Genomic DNA, 19,090 nt, shown 5'->3' with positions numbered 1-19,090 from the left:
AGACCCATCTGCTGAAATGTAATTTAAAAAATGGCATCTTTGAAGGCACAAATAGTGACACTCAGTCAGCACACGCAACAAACATTCATGCTTAGGCCACTTCCATTGAAAAGGAGCAGAATGATCCCACATATTTTCCCTCATGAAAAGTAATAAAGAAAAAAAGTTAATAAACGTGATTGTGTCAGACAACATCTGTAAATAAGCAATAAGATCTGCTGAATGAGAGTTTGCTCTTAGTTTCAGCACCAGTGCATGCACATGCTTTAACTCTGTTATGGCTTTGAATCATAGCATATCATGTTGAACAATAGCCATCTGTAACCTCTGTAATAATAATAGCATTAGGAATGTTCTAATAAACAAACATAGTCTCTTGAAAAAAATAATTTTTCATTGCCCATTAGGGAGCTGCTTTAAAAACATGCACAAGCTCATCTTCCTCTGAGTGTCTGCTCTTTATTTGTGTGATGATGATGGTGCAAGCCCCACCTTGCTTCTCTCAGTTTCTTGTCTTTGAGCTTCTGCCAGATGTTCATGGTATCTGGGCATTCATTTCACCTGAACGAGGAACATTATGTTACTACTACTGAACTGAAGCTGAAAGCAGTGCAGATTGCTTACAGAATAATCAATGTTAGACCTTTTTTCCTCCACATTTTTCTCTTTTTGTGTGTGTCATTATGTGTAGGATTTGAAAATGGGGTGTTCGCTGCAATGGACTCTGCTACTTGCTGTGTTGCTGTGTCTCCCGTCACGCTCTACAGCTCAAGGTAAAGATTCATGTATTCTTTCAGGAACTGTAATTAATTTTAATGTGTACAGCGGACCACAGTTTAACTTAATCTGCAGAGTGTACAGTTCTCATGTAGCATAATTAATATTGTTATATCAGTTTGGAGAAATTCTCTTCTGCAATGAAAATAAAGACGTTTGAAGACAAATTTGCGGCATGTTGGGGCATCACAAAATCGTAAGGCTAAAGTTAATCCAAAGTTAATATCATAAATATTATTTTATTATCATTATTTTAGTAAATATTATATATTAAATACTGATATACAGTAAAAGTACAATATTATTTAGGTGTTTTCAAACAATACATTTTATTTATTATTTTTTCATGCATTTTATGCATTTACATGCATACATGTGAATATTTCTTAAATATATATATTTGTGTATTTATACATAATAAATATATACAGTACAGTGTACACACATATTATGTTAACACAAACTGTGATTAATCACGATTAATTGTTTGACAGCACTACCTGCTATATATCTAATGTTAATCAATACAGATAAATTAAAAAATCACTAATATCTGTCCATAACCAATGTTGTGCATCACTAATTTTAAATCCTGCACTACATAGTACACACATACTAGTTGATTTCACATCATGCCCCATCAAGAGTGCAGTGACTCATTGATCAAACAAAGCAGGTTAATTAGTTTGCTACCTTAAGGGCATTCATTCAAACAGCCATTGAGTCATTCACAGCCATATAACTGATGACTGGTAGTATCCTGAACTGTGTAAAGGAGAGATGGTGCATCAGTCACTGAATAAATGGGCCCAGATGTTTTGTTTGCTTGAAATGGCTTTGCAGACTGGGTGGTGACGGTCATTTCCTGTGTCTTCTCACTCTTCTAATCCTTTACTGAATACATGAATTGAATAAGCCACAGATGTGAATGTTTATGGAAATACTGAAGCTCAAGTTCACAGATGTATTTGTCACATACACAATGGTACACAGTGAAATGTTTTGTCTACCCCCCATGACTGTATAAAGAAAATATAAATTAGCCTATAGTTATGTTATATATAGGCCTATACAGTATGTACAAAATAAGAGTTAAAGGGTTAGTTCACCCAAAAATGAAAATTCTGTAATTTATTACTCACCCTCATGCCGTTCCACACCCGTAAGACCTTTGTTAATCTTCAGAACACAAATTAAGATATTTTAGTTGAAATCCGATGGCTCCGTGAGGCCTCCATAGGGAGCAATGACACTTCCTCTCTCAAGATCCATAAAGGTACTAAAAACATATTTAAATCGGTTCATGTGAGTACAGTGGCTCAATATTAATATTATAAATAGAATATTTTTGGAGCGCCAAAAAAACAAAGTAACGACTTATTTAGTGATGGCCGATTTCAAAACACTGCTTCATGAAGCATCGGAGCATAAATGAATCAGTGTGTCGAATCATGATTCAGATCGTGTGTCAAACTGCCAACGGCTGAAATCACGCTCTCCGATGCTTCCTGAAGCATTGTTTTGAAATCGGCCATCACTAAATAAGTCGTTATTTAGTTTTTTTTGGCGCTCCAAAAATATTCTTATCGCTTTATAATATTAATATTGAACCACTGTACTCACATGAACTGATTTAAATATGTTTTAGTGCTCCCTATGGAGGCTTCATAGAGACAAAGGATTTCAACTAAAATATCTTAATTTGTGTTCTGAAGATTAACGAAGGTCTTATGGGTATGAGCATGAGGGTAAGTAATAAATGACAGAATTTTCATTTTTGGGTGAACTAACCGTTTACAGTGTAGGCTAAGAAGCAAATGTAGAACAGTATTAGCACTTTATATTTATTTTTTGGTCACAACAGTCTAATTTTGGCTGCACCAATGAAAACATTCTGTATTTGTATAAATGAAAGCCCACATATCCTGACATCTTTTTTTACAGTGAAAAGAGAAACACAGTTGTGTATATTTATGTGGTTGTGTTAGTATTAATTTTTTTTTTTTGTTGACAGGCCAGTGCAATGATGTTGTTGCAGCAGACATTGTGTTCCTGGTGGATGGATCATCCAGTATTGGCAGGGCCAATTTTGTGTTGGTCAAGAATTTCATGGCAGGGATTGTCCAACCCTTCGCCAGAGCAGTAGGACCCAATGGCATACGTTTTGGAGCCGTACAGTACAGTGATACCGCCAGGTCTGTAAAACTTTGTTTACTTGTGTACTTAACGTCCCCCTGAAATCAAAATGTAAGTTTTTCTGCTTTTAGTATGAATATGGTAGCCTTAAGGTTATGAATAAGCTGGTGTGTTCCAAAACAATGACAAAATTTGCATTTAGAAGATATAAGCATTCAAAACTTACAGTCTCTCACTTCCGCTAAAATGAATCACGGATTTACATGACACTACAGTGGACTTCAGCTTCTCATCAGATCTTCTGTCCAATCAAATGCTCTCTAGAATCTAAGCATCCTGCCCCCTACATTATAAATAGATGCTGAAGCTGCAGTTAAAATTGGTCACTTGGTCAACGGCTCTGGCCGAGCTGTGATATAAACAAAACGCTATTTTAAAAAGGGGCGGAGCTGTTCGGAGCTGTCCCGCCCTGTCTTCCTGTTTCAGTTGAAATTAAATTAGTCAACACATTGAATAATGCTGCGCATTCCAAGACTCTTTAGTGGGACTTTAAGTCATGTTTACCAGAGACATTAAAGTTTTTTTTTTTATTGTAATGAATTTTTACTGATTCATTTGACTTATTTTATTGATTTATTTGACATTATTGAAGTGTAATCTTCTGCTGAGTGAACTGACACGTTATGAAAGGACTATTTACATTTTATTTACTTCCTTATCTCTTATTGTATGCAAATAGTACGTACGGTTTATGTACTCATATATATACACTATATTGCCAAAAGTATTGGGACACCCCTCCAAATCATTGAATTCAGGTGTTCCAATCACTTCCATGGCCACAGGTGTATAAAATCAAGCACCTAGGCATGCAGACTGCTTCTACAAACATTTGTGAAAAAATGTGTCACTCTTAGGAGCTCAGTTAATTCAAGCATGGTACCGTGATAAGATGCCACCTGTGCAATAAGTCCATTCGTGAAATTTCCTCACAACAAATTATTCCACGGTCAACTGTTAGTGGTATCATAACAAAGTGAAAGCAATTGGGAACAACAGTAACTAAGCCACGAAGTGGTAGGCCACGTAAAATCACAGAGCAGGGTCAGCGCATGCTGAGGCGCACAGTTTGCAGAAGTCACCAATTTTCTCCAGAGTCAATAGCTACAGACCTCCAAACTTCGTGTGGCCTTAGATTAGCTCAAGAACAGTGCATAGAGAGCTTCGTGGAATGGGTTTCCATGGGCAAGCAGCTGCATCCAAGCCTTACATCACCAAGTACAATGCAAACCGTCGGATGCAGTGGTGAGACAGTCTGGAGTGAAGAATCATGCTTCTCTGTCTGGCAATCCGATGGAAGAGGCTGGGTTTGGCGCTTTCCTGGAGAACGATACTTGCCTGACCACATTGTGCTGTAAAGTTTGGTGGAGGGGGGATTATGGTATGGGGTTGTTTTTCAGGGGTTGGGCTTGACACTTTAGTTCCAGTGAAAGGAACTCTTAATGCTTCAGCATACCAAGACATTTTGGACAATTTCATGCTCCCAATATAGTGTATATATGAGTCTAACAAACTGAACAAGGTAAGTTCATATTATTTAATTTGCCAAACTTTTCAAAGTTGAATACATTCTGAATCTGAATTGAATCTGACCCATCAATTTTGGAATGTGAAAATTGTTAGTATTAAAAACCAACATTCTGCATAAATTTCTATTGATGTTGTTGTGTTGTAAATAGTTGTTTGAAGTAACCATTGTGATGATTCCTTTTGGTTAATCTTGTGCACCCGGCTAATCATTTCTTTGCAAAAAAACAGATGTAATAAAAAGTATAGATAATATGATTTAATGGATCAGGATTTTCTCTTTCATTCAAACAGTAGAGTTAACAGTTAAGTGCATCAAGTTCTTTGAGTAAAATGAGCATGTTATTTGAGCACATTTTATTTATTATTTATTACATTGAGCATGTAAATAGTGTTTGTTGAGGTGGCTGCATATTTTATGTTTGTTATACACAGTAAAGGTTTATATTTGTGTTTGTAAGATTGTTGGGACTTTTGTTTATTATACTTGTGTATTTTATGACAATCAGGGTGGAGTTTACATTTACTACTTACCTGAATGGAACTGAACTCATAACTGCCATAGAGAATATTAACTATAAAGGTGGAAATACGCGCACTGGGGCTGGTCTCAAATACATCGCAGACAACTTCTTTAACCCTGCCTCTATCAGAGATGTACCCAAGGTGAGCTGGCTATTATGATACATTGTCTGACTTGCAACATCTGTAGTATTTTGACATTGACAATGCATGTGTAAATTACTTTGTTTAGCTTTGAATTATGCAACACTCTTACTTAGCTTTTGGATACTATATGCACATTTAAAAATTTGGGGTCACTAAATTCTTTTTTAAAAAGAAGCAATTAATACTTTTATAATGCAAGAATGTATAAAATTGATCAAATGTGAGAGTAAAGACATTTTTATAATGTTACAAATATTTCTGTTTCAAATAAATGCTGTTCTTTTGAACTTTCAATTCATAAAAGGCCCTGTTTACACCTGATATTAAGATGCATTTTGGTCGATCGTATCACAAGTGGATGATGCAAAATACAGGTGTAAATGGGGTGTAAAACACATTTGACTGGATTGCTTTTGTAGTGTAGGTGCTCATGTGGTCGAATGTGTTTGAACAGCACAAAAGACCACCTACTGACCTAATGCGTAAACATTATGGGAAGCACACTAGCCAGACTAGGTTTAAACTTTGTCTGCTGAAGACCCAAGTTTGGTTTGAAGTTGAAAAACATACCAAACACAATGTTCTCTTACCTGTCCTGATTTTTAGCACTCACTCACCACGTTCTGTGTCAGAGCAGAAATAAACTGATGCTCTCTGCGTTTTTCCGTCGTCTCTGGGTGCGTTGATATTTAAATTGCGCGAGCTTATTTTGTCCATTAGATCGAAAGATCTGAAAAAAACTACATTATACTACATAAATAATAAAAATAAAAATACATTTACTCACCCATAGACCCTCCCATCGAAGAAATCAGGACAGAAGTGGTCGAAAGTGGACAAAAGAGACTGCTGGAAATTCAGCTTTTCAATCACAGGAATATATTACATTTTAAAATATATTAGGATAGAAAAGGGTAATATTATAATATTTAAATTATAATATTATTTTACAATATTGCTGTTTTTACTATAATTTTGATTAAATGAATGCAGCCTTGGTGAACATAAAAGACTAATTTCAAAAACAAAAAAATCTTACCGACCACAAACTTTTGAACAGTAATGTTAATTTTTAAGATTCTAAGTAAAATAAATCCTTTATGATATCCTAATGATATCTTGAGGAAAAACAGATTGGTTGACCACAAATATAATTTATAATTAAAGTGATTTATTTTATTGACTCATCAAACTGTCTTTTTTTCAGATCACTATTCTCATTACTGATGGTAAATCTCAGGACAATGTGCAGGAACCTTCACAAAAACTACGTAGCTTAGGAGTCAAAATATTTGCAATTGGTAAGAACTGATTTAAGCACCAGTTTATTTTAAGGAAATGTTTTTTTCCCCTGTAAACTTAAGTGCATCTGTGGGCTGTGGATTCAGTGTGCAAATTAAACATACATTTTGTTTGTATTAATATCATCATTGTTTCTCTCTTTCTCTGTCTGCATTTCTCAGGTATAAAGAGTGCAGATCCAACTGAGCTAAATCTCATTGCCTCTCCCCCTCAAAGTGACTTCACCTCTCAAATTGGGAACTTCAAAGCTTTGAGCTCTTTGCTTCCCCTAGTATCTCGACGCGTGTGTACAACAAGTGGAGGCTCTTACTCAAGTGATGGTAAACCTGATGTGCAGTAGACACACAATGCAGTTAAATCCAAGAATATGATTATATTTGGAGTTTTGTTAAATTTTAGTTTTTATTTAGAACATTGACATTTATAAAATGCTTGAAAATCATTGATTTGTGTTATTGTTTCTCCATCAGAGGCCTACAGCGGTCCATCAGACTTGCAGATTTCAGGTGAGACCACCAATTCACTGAGATTTCGATGGACATCTGCAAGAGGGCCTGTAAGTGGCTACGTGGTTCAGTACAGGCCCCTATCTGGCCTCGGTCAGCCAATCACAGCAGAGCTACGACAGGTGAGAAGAACGTTCATTCTAAATGACTGTTGCTTTTTTGCATGTTAAGCATTTGTAAATAGAATAAAAACATTTTTTTCTGAATTTCATCTCTGCTCTAGCTTGTTTTCTAAAAGAGCATTCTAATAAAATTTGCATTTTAGACAAAATAGGCAATTTGCATTGATATTGTTTTTGTTATTGCTTATTTTTTTCTGATAAATAAGTCGCTTTGGATAAAATTGTCTGGTAAATTATTTAATTTAAATGTAAAGTTCTGCTTCAGTTAATTGCAAATGAGGGCAGAAGTTGAGACAGATGAGCATTATATTTTAGATATTTAAAAAAAAAATATTATTATTTTTTTAATTTTATTTTTTGGTTTTTAATAATTTTGTAATGCTCTTTTGTCTTTTTAAGTTGTTTTTTGATATATATTTTTATGTAGCTTTAATTTATTCTTATTTCAGTTTTAGTAATTTTAGTACTTCAACTTACTTTTTCAGTTAGTTGCTTGGCAGCATTATTTATTTGAATTAACATCTTATATTTTAATATTTTTCAGCTTTTCAGTTACTGAGAGCTATTTTACTAGTTGTATTTTTTGTTTTAGTTAACAGTAACAACACTGGTTTACACAAAGTATAGCATAACAGTCTCCAGTGAACTTTAGCCATTTTCTTTCGACCTGCAGGAAACAATACCAAGCAACCAGCAGAGCTACATTGCACGAGAGCTGCGTTCGGGCACAGACTACCTGATCACCGTTATTGCTCAGTACCCAAACAGCTTGGGAGAATCAGTGTCTGCCAAGGCCCAAACAAGTGAGAACTGCACGTAACAGAAAATATGTGTCATTTACTTCAGAATAACTCTCTCATAACTCTTAACACTCTGAGGTCTGACGGTATCGCCGGCGATACCACCGTGGTTTTTTTCTTATCAGTGTGAAAGAGACTCAAAATACTCCGTCAATGTTGCACATACAATTAAGAGTTATACACCATTTTAATCTGTGGAATATCTTCTTTCATTTGTGTACACTCAGAGTAAAAACACAATGTTGTGCTTTTTGTAAAATAAAGAAAACTAACATGATGCGTGATCTCTCCTCTCCCTCTCCAATCCGATAGTTCTCAGAAAATGAACTGTAACTTAGTGAATACTAATGGCAAAAAAATTACACTTATGTCTAAAAAAACGTTAAGATGTCAGGTTTTAAATCATGTAAGTCAAATCGAAAACAAACCTTCTTTGTTTATGTAATCTGTATGAAAAGAGAGCCATGTCAGAAGTCTGTGATTCAGCTCATTATCCGCTAATGCGGCCACGCCCACGGAGCCAGCGCTATTCAGACGCTAATTCAGTCAATACATGCAGTCATCGTCTCAATCGTGTATTTATTGTCTTGAAAAGTGTTTATCTGGATGTAAAAGTCATGGTTAGCGATCTCTAGAAGACATGCAGTTACTTCCTGTTTACTTGTCTTCTACAGATGAAGTTTAGATGAGTTTTTGTTTCTTTAGCGCCCTCCGGCTGCAGTATGTATTGGAAACTCCATTCATGGAATAGCCTCTTCTTCTTTTAGATTAATTTGTGGACTAAAAATGCATAGAGCGCCCTCCGACTTCAAGGATGAATTGAAAACACCAGCGCTCATAGTAATGACAATGAATATTAAGTTAATATAACTCCTCTGTATAGAAAATTGACATAAGCATATGAGAATCCAATATTTCTCTAAATGTGCATGCTTTTAAACTAAAAGTCTATATTCAGACTCTTTGCATCACAGAAATACATTATATTTTAAAGTATAATATAAAACCATTACTTTATATTGTAATAATATTTTTCTGTATGTTTCATATATCATAATGAGCTTGAGACATCACAGAAGGTTTTTTTTTTCACAGCCTACCTGACTGAAATGCCTCATTAATATGCAAGTCATTTCAGCTCATTACTATCCAATTCTTTTGTCTTCTCAGGTGAGAATGGCCCATTTTCAGTGGTGATTCACGCCTCCTCGCATACTGTGTTTCTTGGCAAAAAGTGTCTTACAAAAACTAAATCAATATATTGTTTTATATGAAGGAGTAGGCAGCATAATTTTTGCATAATTTTGAAGCAAAAACTCTAGTCTACAACCTCCAATACCCTAAAGTCTTATGAACACAGATGTATTATACTTTTTTTGGCCTTATTTCAGTGACTTAAGTTTTTTGTTTTTTCAACAACCACGCATAAATGTTATTCCTTCAAAAACACAAACATGTACATACATGTTCCTCACATATTATTGTAGCCTAGTTTGTGCTGAATACAGTGTAACGACACTTTTTCCATTAATATGTTTATGAACAACTGAAAAAAGCACAAATGTCAGGGCATGTCAAAAGTTCTCCAGGCCCCAAATCAGCCTCAGACTCCAGAGGGTTAAACTCTCATTCTCTCTTACCCCAAACTGCCCTATAGAGCCTCTCCTGGGTGTGACTACACTGCGACTAGTCCAGGCTGGGTTTTTTACTTTGGCATTGGGCTGGGACGCTCCAGCTGACCAAGTACAGGGCTACAAAATCACTTATGGACCTACAGGTGAGAGAGATGCACATCTACATGCACACTAGTCCAAAAATATATTACATTTTTACATACTTTTTGAATAGTGAATACTGTAATTAGTGTAGATACTGTAAATACTGTAGTGTGAGTCAGTGGAAGAGATTGTGGAGGATAAATATAGAAGAGATAGAGATGAAAAGGATAACTGGGACAAGCAGAGCTGTAATGTAAACTATTTTTATTTCTAGTTGTATTGTTATTGTCTAAAGAAGATGAAAATGGTGCTTGCATCTGCAAAACTCACCACCACAATGTTTTTGAGTAGTTTTCGAGAGTGTTGCTATGTGGTTGCAAAGGTGAAAGTCATACACCTAATCATTCAAGTAATAGCACATACTGTACATGTATCTCCTAAAAAAGCCTTTGTTTGTTGAACAAAGAATGCAGGTTACACACTAAATGTAATACTCAAGGTGAGGAGTTTAAACAAAACCCTGTTACTAACTGTGAGCAATAGTAATAGTGATTATCTCCTTATCAAGCACCACTAGATAATGATTATAGCAGTTTAATAGGAAGAAAATGGGGAGGTGGAAGAGTGTGTTTTTGTTTCCCAAAGGCATTTTTGTCAATTGCAGGAGTGCCAGTTTGCTTTACCTGGTTGGTATCCAGGTGCGAGCTGGCAGAGAATTATGTTTAATCAGGTTCGTTTTTGAAGCTAGAGGAAGATGTTTCAACTTGCCTGTTTCTACCTGCCCAACATTGCTTGCAAATGAATAGATGCTGAAACTGTGATTTAAAATGATACTGTCATTAACTGACTCATATATTGATGATATGCTGCATTTGGTTGGTTGGCCAGCTGGTACAAGTTGCTATGAGCTGCTACCACTGCACCAAACTCCCAAACTTTTCCATGCTAGGACCAACCTAGAGCGGTGTTATCAGTCTAGAGACCCACCAAAATGAGTGAAATATAAGAAAAATGCATTTGTGGCTTATGGAAAGCTATAAAAATGAGGATAACAATGACCAAAGATCTAATAACTGTGAGGTATACATATAAAGAGATGCATTTTTGCTTTCTTGGCTCAGCATGTAGAGTAAAGCCGCGCACACACTTAACGATTGTAAGGCCGATTATGAATGTAAATTGATACTTATGATTGATTGCGCTCAAATGTGTCCAGTCAGAGCCAGTTGCGTTCAGTCTGCGATTACAGTCGGTGTTCATATGTGTTCCATGTGTGAGTATATAAATTGGCTCCAGTCGAAGGAAACAATCGGTATGTGTGTTCAGTTCAGTCTTAGAATGTTTCAGCGAATCGTTAGGTGTGTCCCCGGCTTAAGAGCAGCCTAATGACTCTAATGCAGCCTTATGCATTGACATTGGGCTTGCAGTTCAGTAAGTGAGTCATGTGTTGATTCAGTCGGCCATGGTGATAGATAAGTTCAGTGAGTTCATTTTCAATTGATTTTCAATTTGACACTTATTTTTTTTCATATTTTTACACTTTGCATGACCAATTTATTTCCATGCTGTGACCCACAGTTGAAATTGTTGTTTTTAGTTTTTTTGTGCATGGCGTAATTCATGATTTGTGTTTCCTGATTGATTGGTTTACAGGTCAGCCTAGTGCACAGCTGAAGGAACAGTCTGCAGGGGCGGAGTCTACTTCTCTGACTTTGCTTGGTCTTAAGTCAGACACAGAATATGTGATCAACTTGTACCCTCTATTTCCCCGCAACAGTGCCTCACCAGCTACCCTGACTGCCCGTACATGTGAGTCCCTTATATGCTACTGTTCATAAGTTTGGGGTCAGTATGATTTTTTTTTTTAAAGAACTTCATTACTTTTATTCAGCAAAGATGCATTAAATTGATCAATTTAATGAAAGTAATGGGACAGTAAAGACATTTATAATGTTATAAAAGATTTCTATTCGCCAAAGAATCCTAAAAGAAGGTTTTCACAAAAATAGTAAGCTTTTTCAACTGTGATAATGAAAGAAAGGATTCTTGAGCACCAAAACAGCATATGCATTAACTGTTTATACTGTTATTGATCAAATAATGTAACCTTGCCGAGCATAAGAGACTTCTTTCAAAAGCATTTAAAAAAAATCCTGCTAACCCCAAACATTTAAACGGGAGTGTACAGGATATTATAGTCACACAGTCACACTCACATAACATGTTGTCGTCTTCTGCATCAATACAGTGTACGTGTTAATATACAAAGCTCTTTTTGTGTATTTGCCTGTGTTTGCAGTGCGTTTAGAAGGAGTGCAGCAGCTCTCCGTCGAGACCATCTCAAGCAACAGTGTTCGAGTCCGCTGGAATGGAGTGACAGGGGCCAGAGGATATAGAGTTGTTTGGGGCCCTTTCACAGGTCAGCATCCAAATGTCCGCTGATTGAAGCTCATTTACTTTTCTCAGATTCCTTTTGTCTGCTAAGAGTCTTTTTTGCCTGTGTCTCTTTCAGGAAGTGATGTGGAGACCGTAGAGCTGAGAGGTGATAGTGAATCTCACACTCTGGGGAATCTGAGACCAGATACAGAGTACATCGTTACAGTCATCGCCCTGTACAGCGGAGAAGCTGAAGGACCTGCAGCCACTGCACGTTTTAAAATAGGTACACAAACAAACACACATGTGGACACATCCACTTTTAATGCTACATCAGAGCGGAGGATAACATTTTTGAAAGGGATGCACTGTTTTGGAAATGATTACAGCAAAAGGTAGTTTCTCAGGCAATAATTCTAATTCTAAATGAAATAAATGCTTATAATGTTCATGTCTTTCAGATGTCCAGCTAGGGTGTAGTAGAGCATTCATTTGTAGAGTTGTGTACTCAGTAGACAAAGTACATATGGTCTTCTTGAGTTAAGAAGAAAACTCAAAAGAAGAAATTTAAGATGACATAACAGGAAACAAGATGTTTGGCTCTTTTTCCATCTCGTGCACGTTTATCATACGCAGACAGCGAGGTGGTTGCTTTTAATCTTGCCACTGACTCACTGTCTGCTAGATCAGAACATAAGAACTGTATTGTTTTTCTTATGACTCAGACTACTGCAGTTGAATGCATGAGGATGTTCGTATATGCATGTGCATTTTATAGTGAGAGACAAAGTGGAAGGAGGGAGTAACTGTCTATAAATATAACAGGACATAAACTTCAGAAAGTTGGAAGCTATTGTTTAATATTTTATGGGACAGAAGGAGAGATAAAACTAAAAGATGTTTAATGCATTTGGCTTTCAGAGCGCTCAGAGCAACAGGTCCTGAGAGCCACAACTACAGGACCCACCAGCATCAGATTAAACTGGAACCTAATACAGGCAGCCAGAGGCTACCGGCTGGAATGGAAGGCCGGAGAGAGTAAGAAACTCCTTAGTAAAACACTGTAAAAAATAACCATATTCATTGTGGGATGTGGGAATTTATTGTAAATTTACTTTAAATGGATTTTCTCTGAGCCAGTGTAATTGTATTGCACTGTGTTACATACAGAATAGTCAAGCCAGGCTTGAAATCTACACTATATGTGGCAGTGTTATTGGGGAATAATATTTTATGAACAGTTAAGGGGTGTTTGGATTGCAGTTGTATCTGATATGAACAGTCTGCATATTAATACATTTTACATACATAACAAACTGAAAAATAAAATTTGAAACCTTACAAAACAAGTAACTAAAAGTGACTACAGCAACAATAAAATAAACCAGCAAAATTATTATTGTATAGTGATTTTTAGGATATTTTTGTAATCCTGCTGACCACAGGAGGCAGAGTTCAGAAGCAAGATTTCCCACAAAGCACCACCAACTATGAGCTCAGAAATCTGCAGCCGAGCACCGAGTACATCATAACTCTATTCACACTCTATGATGGGCGAGAGGAAGCTACTTTCTTTTCAACCAAATCAACAGGTCAGAAAAGTAATTTGATGGAAACCAATATGATATTTTTTAAAGTTCACTATTGCAGTTAAACATAGACACAGAGTCTGAGACCACTTGTGAAAAATCTTTGTCTAATTTTATACAGATTTTTCTTTTCATTAGTTTTATCACAGTATTTTATAAAATTGACAATTGACCATTTTTTTAATTGTCTCAAAGCATCATTCCAGTTGCATAAAACAAGTTGGTGTAAACCTGATGATCTTGTTATCCAGCATGATTTGAAAATGATCCAGATGACCTATAAATAGTACTAGTTAAATAATTATTCTTCAGTTTTCATTGTAAAGGTTCTTTGTTTAAAATTTCATTCAGAGTTTATGAAATGGTTTAGTGCTTATTTGTCTAGGATGTGTCTAAATAATTTTTTTTTCTCTGTCTTCCATGCCTTTGACTCGTGGCTTGTGCTTAATAGAGCAGTCAGTTGGTCATGTCACGAACCTGAGAGTGGTGGACTCACTTGGAAATATTATACGAATAGGATGGACAGGAGTTGCTGGGGCAACACAATACAACATCATCATACTTAATACAGAATGTGAGAATTTTATTCCCTTTAAATACAAATACAGTATGTCAGTATGTCAGTATAGCATTAAAATGTTACTTTGTAATATATCATTCATGAAATTTCCATTCATTAGATGTGCCACTATAATGACTGTTTCAATCGGTTTATCCATATTTTACAGCAAATACAGAAGTGAACAGAAGAGTTCCTGGGAATCAGACCTCCTTTGACCTACGGGACCTCGAAGACGGCGTACGCTATGCTGTCAGTGTGACGGCACTTGTCGGCTCCAATGAAGGGGAACCAGCAACAGTGTACATTAAAACAGGTTTGAGCATGCATACTTTTTACTCTGATGATTCCCCAAAAGAGTTTGACAGTCAGTGTATATGAATATAAGTTTCATAAATGTGGGCTATGAAAAATTTACAGTAGGTACTACTGAAGATACTGTGGATGCATTATTAATGTGCAGTCATTTGGTCTGAAAATAACTGGTGGTAACTATATTTTTCAAGAATCACAACTGAGGGTGACCAACTTGCGGGTAGTTGGCAGCAATAGTCGACGAGTCAGGATTGCATGGACTGGTGTTTCAGGGGCGTCAGGCTACCGGGTTACCTGGAGACAAAGCAATAGTAGGTTGATGTGTTTTTGCAAAGACTAAGGTTTCCTTTTTTAATTTATATATCATTTATGTTGGTTTTAATCAGTCAGCTGCTCTCTCTCTCTGTCTCAGCTGCAGAGCAATCCCGTGTCTTAAGTGCCGATATCACTACCTACACTATAGACGGGCTGCAGCCAGATGATTCTGTTGTTGTGGGTGTTGCCCCAGTGACTGACAAGCGAACTGGAGAAGTGGTCTCTGTGTCTACTAGAACCACTGGTTCTAATGGAATAGTCACAGGGCTACGAGTCGTTGAATTAACATCCACAAGGATACTAATATCCTGGAATCCTGTGAATAGGGCAACAGGCTATAAAATCACCTGGAGGCGTAGTGATGGTATGGTATGGACAGCATTAAATTTAGTGCCCTTAAGATGGAAGTGGAATTATTTATTTTTTTTCCTTTTACATTGTAGGAGTGGAAGACTCTGAGAATGTGCCTGCTGATGTGGCTTCCTTTGCCATTGATAGACTCCAGGAAGGTGCAGCCTACCAAGTATTAGTCTCAGCCCTTTTTAACTCACGGGAAGGACCTACTGCCACTGTGACTGCAAGGACAGGTAAAACTACACAGATGTTCATTCATTAAGACACAAGCATTCTAGACATGTTCACATGATTATACATGTCTTTTTGTTCTCAGAAATATTCAATTAACTATACACGTGAACTTTTAAAATGCTTTAAAGGGATAGCTCATCCAAAACACTCTCAAGCCATCCTAGTGTATATGACTATCTTCTTTCAGATGAACGCAATCAGAGTTATATTAAAAAATATCCTTGCTCTTACAAGCTTTATAATGGTAGTGAGTAACGCAAAGATATAAAAAATATCCTTGCTCTTCAAAGCTTTATAATGGCAGTGAATGGTGCTCCTGATTTTGAAATCCAAAAAATTGCATCCATCCATCCATCCATCCATCCATCCATCCATCCATCCATCCATCCATCCATCCATCCATCCATCCATCCATCCATCCATCCATCATAAAGCTTCGAAGAGCAAGGATATTTTTTATATCCTTGCGTTATTCACTACCATTATAAAGCTTGTAAAAGCAAGGATATTTTTTAATATAACTCTGATTGCGTTCATCTGAAAGAAGACAGTCATATACACCTAGCATGGCTTGAGGGTGAGTAAATCATGGGATAATTTTCATGGGTGAACTATCCCAGTCATAAGTCACCATTCTTACTTTTTTGTGGAGTATTGCAGTGTGTTATAAATGATTTACCCATGCATGTCATAAAAAAAAAAATGTGCCTTTGTACTCTTTAATCAAAAACATTCTCACAATGGTATCTCTTCTCTGATGACATGTGCACTGGCATGAGGGCTAGGCAATAATCTCTTTCTTTCAGCATCCTGTCACTCGCATGAAATGGCAGCAGTTAGCAAATGACAACAATCCTACAATCTAATCAATTCCGGATCAATTCCAATTTTGACCAAAATCAAGTCCCGCCCTACATTTTTTTTTTTTAGTTTGAGCAACCAATACACTCAGATATACAGTACCTCACAATAAGGAAGACATTTGCAATTTGCATTTCATGCCGACTTTAAATATGAGTAATTTCTGAGCTTTCAGCACTAAGAAAGGTTTAATATCAGTGTCTTTTTTTTTTTTTTAGTCTGAATGGCTAACTATGCCCATTCTATTCTTCAGATCAGGCCACTGTGGGTCGCGTCACCAATTTACAAGTGCTGGAGGCCCAAGGGGAGGTTGTACGAGTCAGCTGGGTTGGAGTTCAAAATGCGACATCATACAGAATACTCTGGAAGAGGACAGATGGTGAGATCTTACAGTGATTTTAAATTAAATGCTCACATAGTCATTTCCTACAGGAAAGAAAAATCACCTATGACATCTTTGATATCTCAGTTTTCTGCTAGACTGCAGTGATATTAAATGAGACTTTTGTTAATGATAACAAATGTTTTAATCAAAATGCAAAAAGGTTTTGGAGATGGTTTGTGAAATCCAGGGGGTTACAGCTCATAAAATATATAGACTATAGAAATCAAAAGAAAGCCCCTATCATGAAAGAAAATTAAAAATGTTAGTGTGATTGTAGGTGGAGAGGAGCAGAGTCAGCTGGTTGGTGGTAACGTGACATCAGTGGATCTGAGGCAGTTAGATGAAGGGGCACAGTATGAGGTGAAGGTTTTGGCTCTGGTCCGGAACAGAGAGGGCCCGCCCGTCTCTGTCAGAATCACTACGGGTGAGTGCTGTTGTCTCTGATGTTTGTTTCCCTGCATTTCAAGTCATATTCACTTATGTATGTTTTTAGAGAAGTTGTTGACTTTATTTTGCATACTTTTCTATTCTGCAGAGTGAATATTCACACAGTGTACAAAATAAAGACATGAACACATTGTTTTTGATTGTCTTTTATTGTGGCTTGTCTAAAGATCAGATCAGGTTTAAGAGAGATGTTTCCTTATGAAAGTGCATTGAATTTACTGTTTGTTGTCTAGGGGAAAAGAGAGTGACAAGAGTAGAAGGTTTGCGTGTTTTGGACTCAACCCCAGGGGGGCTTCGTATAACCTGGAGAGCATTGAGCGGAGCCAGCTCATATCGAATCTATTGGAGGTCTTCACAAGGTGGTTATAAAAGCACACATATATCCACACACATAACAGACACAACCAAGTTTATGTAATGTTGTTGTTATTATGACTAGGTGAGCCTGAATCAAGTCGTCTAATAAGTGGTGATGCAACTTCGTATACCCTCGATGGACTGCGTCCTGGTCTGAGCTACACTGTAAGAATGTCTGCTGTGCTGGACGGTGAAGAGACTGAAGCTACCACCATCAGAGGAACCACTGGTATACACGACACACTATATCTCACATTTTATTTCTGTCTTTTTCAAGCGTCTTTCATTCATTATTGTTCTCTTTTTTTAGATGCCCTGCCACCCGTAAGTGGTTTGAGTGTGACAGACAGTACTGAGAATTCAGTCCTTTTAGGCTGGTCACCAGTAACTGGAGCCACAGGCTATATTTTACGCTGGACAGAGGAAGAAGGTGAGTCTTTCAAAAGTTCTGGAACTGATAATGTGTGGTTTATTAAAGATCAAAAGCACAATTACAGTTGAATTCACTTTTTAGTGTATTATATACTCTCTCTCTTTAGACACAGGAACAGCTCAGTCTGAAGCGCTGCCCGGAACAGCTACCTCTTACCGTGTGATCGGTCTACGACTGGGCCGTCGGTACCGTTTCACTGTGCAACCCACCTTCCACAACCAGGTTGGACCTGAGACCAGCGTGGAGGAACGAACAGGTTATACAGTTTCTTTCACACCTGATTATAAATTATAATAATTTCAAATTTAAATAAAATACACTGTATTACTGGTATTTTAAAAAATTAAAGTACTTATGTTAGTATTTAAGTGCATTTGTTTATGAACAATTTATTTAATTTACCTCTTTTTTTTTAAACTCTAAAATAAATAAAAATAATGTTTATAAAAAATACATACAGTAAAATCTTTGTGTGAATTATTTCACACAGTACTCTTGACTTTGAAGTTAAGGTAAATTATAGCTTGCAGTGTGAGTACAGTGAACAACTTGCTATTATACTAGTCAGTCACAAAGAGATTTTTCATTCACTACATGCTCTCCCTACTAGCAATTTTTTGTTTGGGAAGTTACAGAGACTGACAGATGGTCATAGTGCTTGATGTCATGTTGTACTTTAATACACTATCAATGTGCAATGAACAAATTTGTCATTTATAGAGAAATGCTCCCATAGCCATATACTTGTAATAGTTTTATTTTTACAAGCCAAGAGTACATGTCTGTGTAGCTGATATGAACAAATGTTTGTAGTTGTTCTGCAAACAGCAGTGATGATTTTATGGACTACATGAATTGCTACATTGTACTACTGACTGTATTGTTCTTCAGCTGTATTCCTAGTTTAATATGTTTAATACATCCATGTTTTAGTGTGTGTTGGAGGCCGTTTGGATGTGGTCTTCCTTGTCCCTGTGTCTCGTGATCGCTCTGGCCTGGTAGCACCTGTTTTGTCTCTGTTGGCCAGTTCTGCTGGATCCTTCACCTCCATCGGTCCCAGAGACTCTCAGGTGCATTTCTTTCTTTCTTTTTATACTAGATACTGTGTACTATACTATGTACTGTAGTCATGAGGTGTGTCCCAATTTGCGTACTTATGCACTATTCTATGATGTTTTTAAGTATAAATAGTGCAAGTAGTGTGTTCACACTAAAAATTCCAAAAACAAAAAGTACACTTTAAATACC

General features: G+C 36.7%; 1 protein-coding gene across 1 annotated transcript in view; it reads left to right on the top strand.

Annotated features, from left to right (window-relative positions):
* Nucleotides 1-643: 643 nt before the first annotated feature.
* Nucleotides 644-19,090, top strand: part of col7a1 (collagen, type VII, alpha 1) — a 65,484-nt gene continuing 47,037 nt past the window's right edge. The window contains exons 1-27 of the mRNA XM_067374076.1: nucleotides 644-773; nucleotides 2,792-2,972; nucleotides 5,010-5,166; nucleotides 6,377-6,470; nucleotides 6,633-6,791; nucleotides 6,942-7,099; nucleotides 7,773-7,902; nucleotides 9,557-9,676; nucleotides 11,271-11,426; nucleotides 11,917-12,036; nucleotides 12,130-12,279; nucleotides 12,915-13,031; nucleotides 13,439-13,585; nucleotides 13,803-13,805; nucleotides 14,034-14,156; nucleotides 14,311-14,500; nucleotides 14,661-14,767; nucleotides 14,869-15,135; nucleotides 15,215-15,358; nucleotides 15,608-15,610; nucleotides 16,474-16,599; nucleotides 16,883-17,029; nucleotides 17,286-17,411; nucleotides 17,492-17,638; nucleotides 17,720-17,839; nucleotides 17,949-18,098; nucleotides 18,776-18,912. Coding sequence (XP_067230177.1) covers nucleotides 701-773; nucleotides 2,792-2,972; nucleotides 5,010-5,166; nucleotides 6,377-6,470; nucleotides 6,633-6,791; nucleotides 6,942-7,099; nucleotides 7,773-7,902; nucleotides 9,557-9,676; nucleotides 11,271-11,426; nucleotides 11,917-12,036; nucleotides 12,130-12,279; nucleotides 12,915-13,031; nucleotides 13,439-13,585; nucleotides 13,803-13,805; nucleotides 14,034-14,156; nucleotides 14,311-14,500; nucleotides 14,661-14,767; nucleotides 14,869-15,135; nucleotides 15,215-15,358; nucleotides 15,608-15,610; nucleotides 16,474-16,599; nucleotides 16,883-17,029; nucleotides 17,286-17,411; nucleotides 17,492-17,638; nucleotides 17,720-17,839; nucleotides 17,949-18,098; nucleotides 18,776-18,912 — 3,552 coding nt within the window. The 5' untranslated portion in view covers nucleotides 644-700. The remainder of the gene's footprint in view (nucleotides 774-2,791; nucleotides 2,973-5,009; nucleotides 5,167-6,376; nucleotides 6,471-6,632; nucleotides 6,792-6,941; nucleotides 7,100-7,772; nucleotides 7,903-9,556; nucleotides 9,677-11,270; nucleotides 11,427-11,916; nucleotides 12,037-12,129; nucleotides 12,280-12,914; nucleotides 13,032-13,438; nucleotides 13,586-13,802; nucleotides 13,806-14,033; nucleotides 14,157-14,310; nucleotides 14,501-14,660; nucleotides 14,768-14,868; nucleotides 15,136-15,214; nucleotides 15,359-15,607; nucleotides 15,611-16,473; nucleotides 16,600-16,882; nucleotides 17,030-17,285; nucleotides 17,412-17,491; nucleotides 17,639-17,719; nucleotides 17,840-17,948; nucleotides 18,099-18,775; nucleotides 18,913-19,090) is intronic.

This window comes from Chanodichthys erythropterus, chromosome 21, assembly GCF_024489055.1.
Source record: "Chanodichthys erythropterus isolate Z2021 chromosome 21, ASM2448905v1, whole genome shotgun sequence".
NCBI lineage: Eukaryota > Metazoa > Chordata > Actinopteri > Cypriniformes > Xenocyprididae > Chanodichthys > Chanodichthys erythropterus.
Note: the sequence above shows the minus strand (reverse complement) of the source record. Positions and strands in the feature narration are given on the sequence as shown.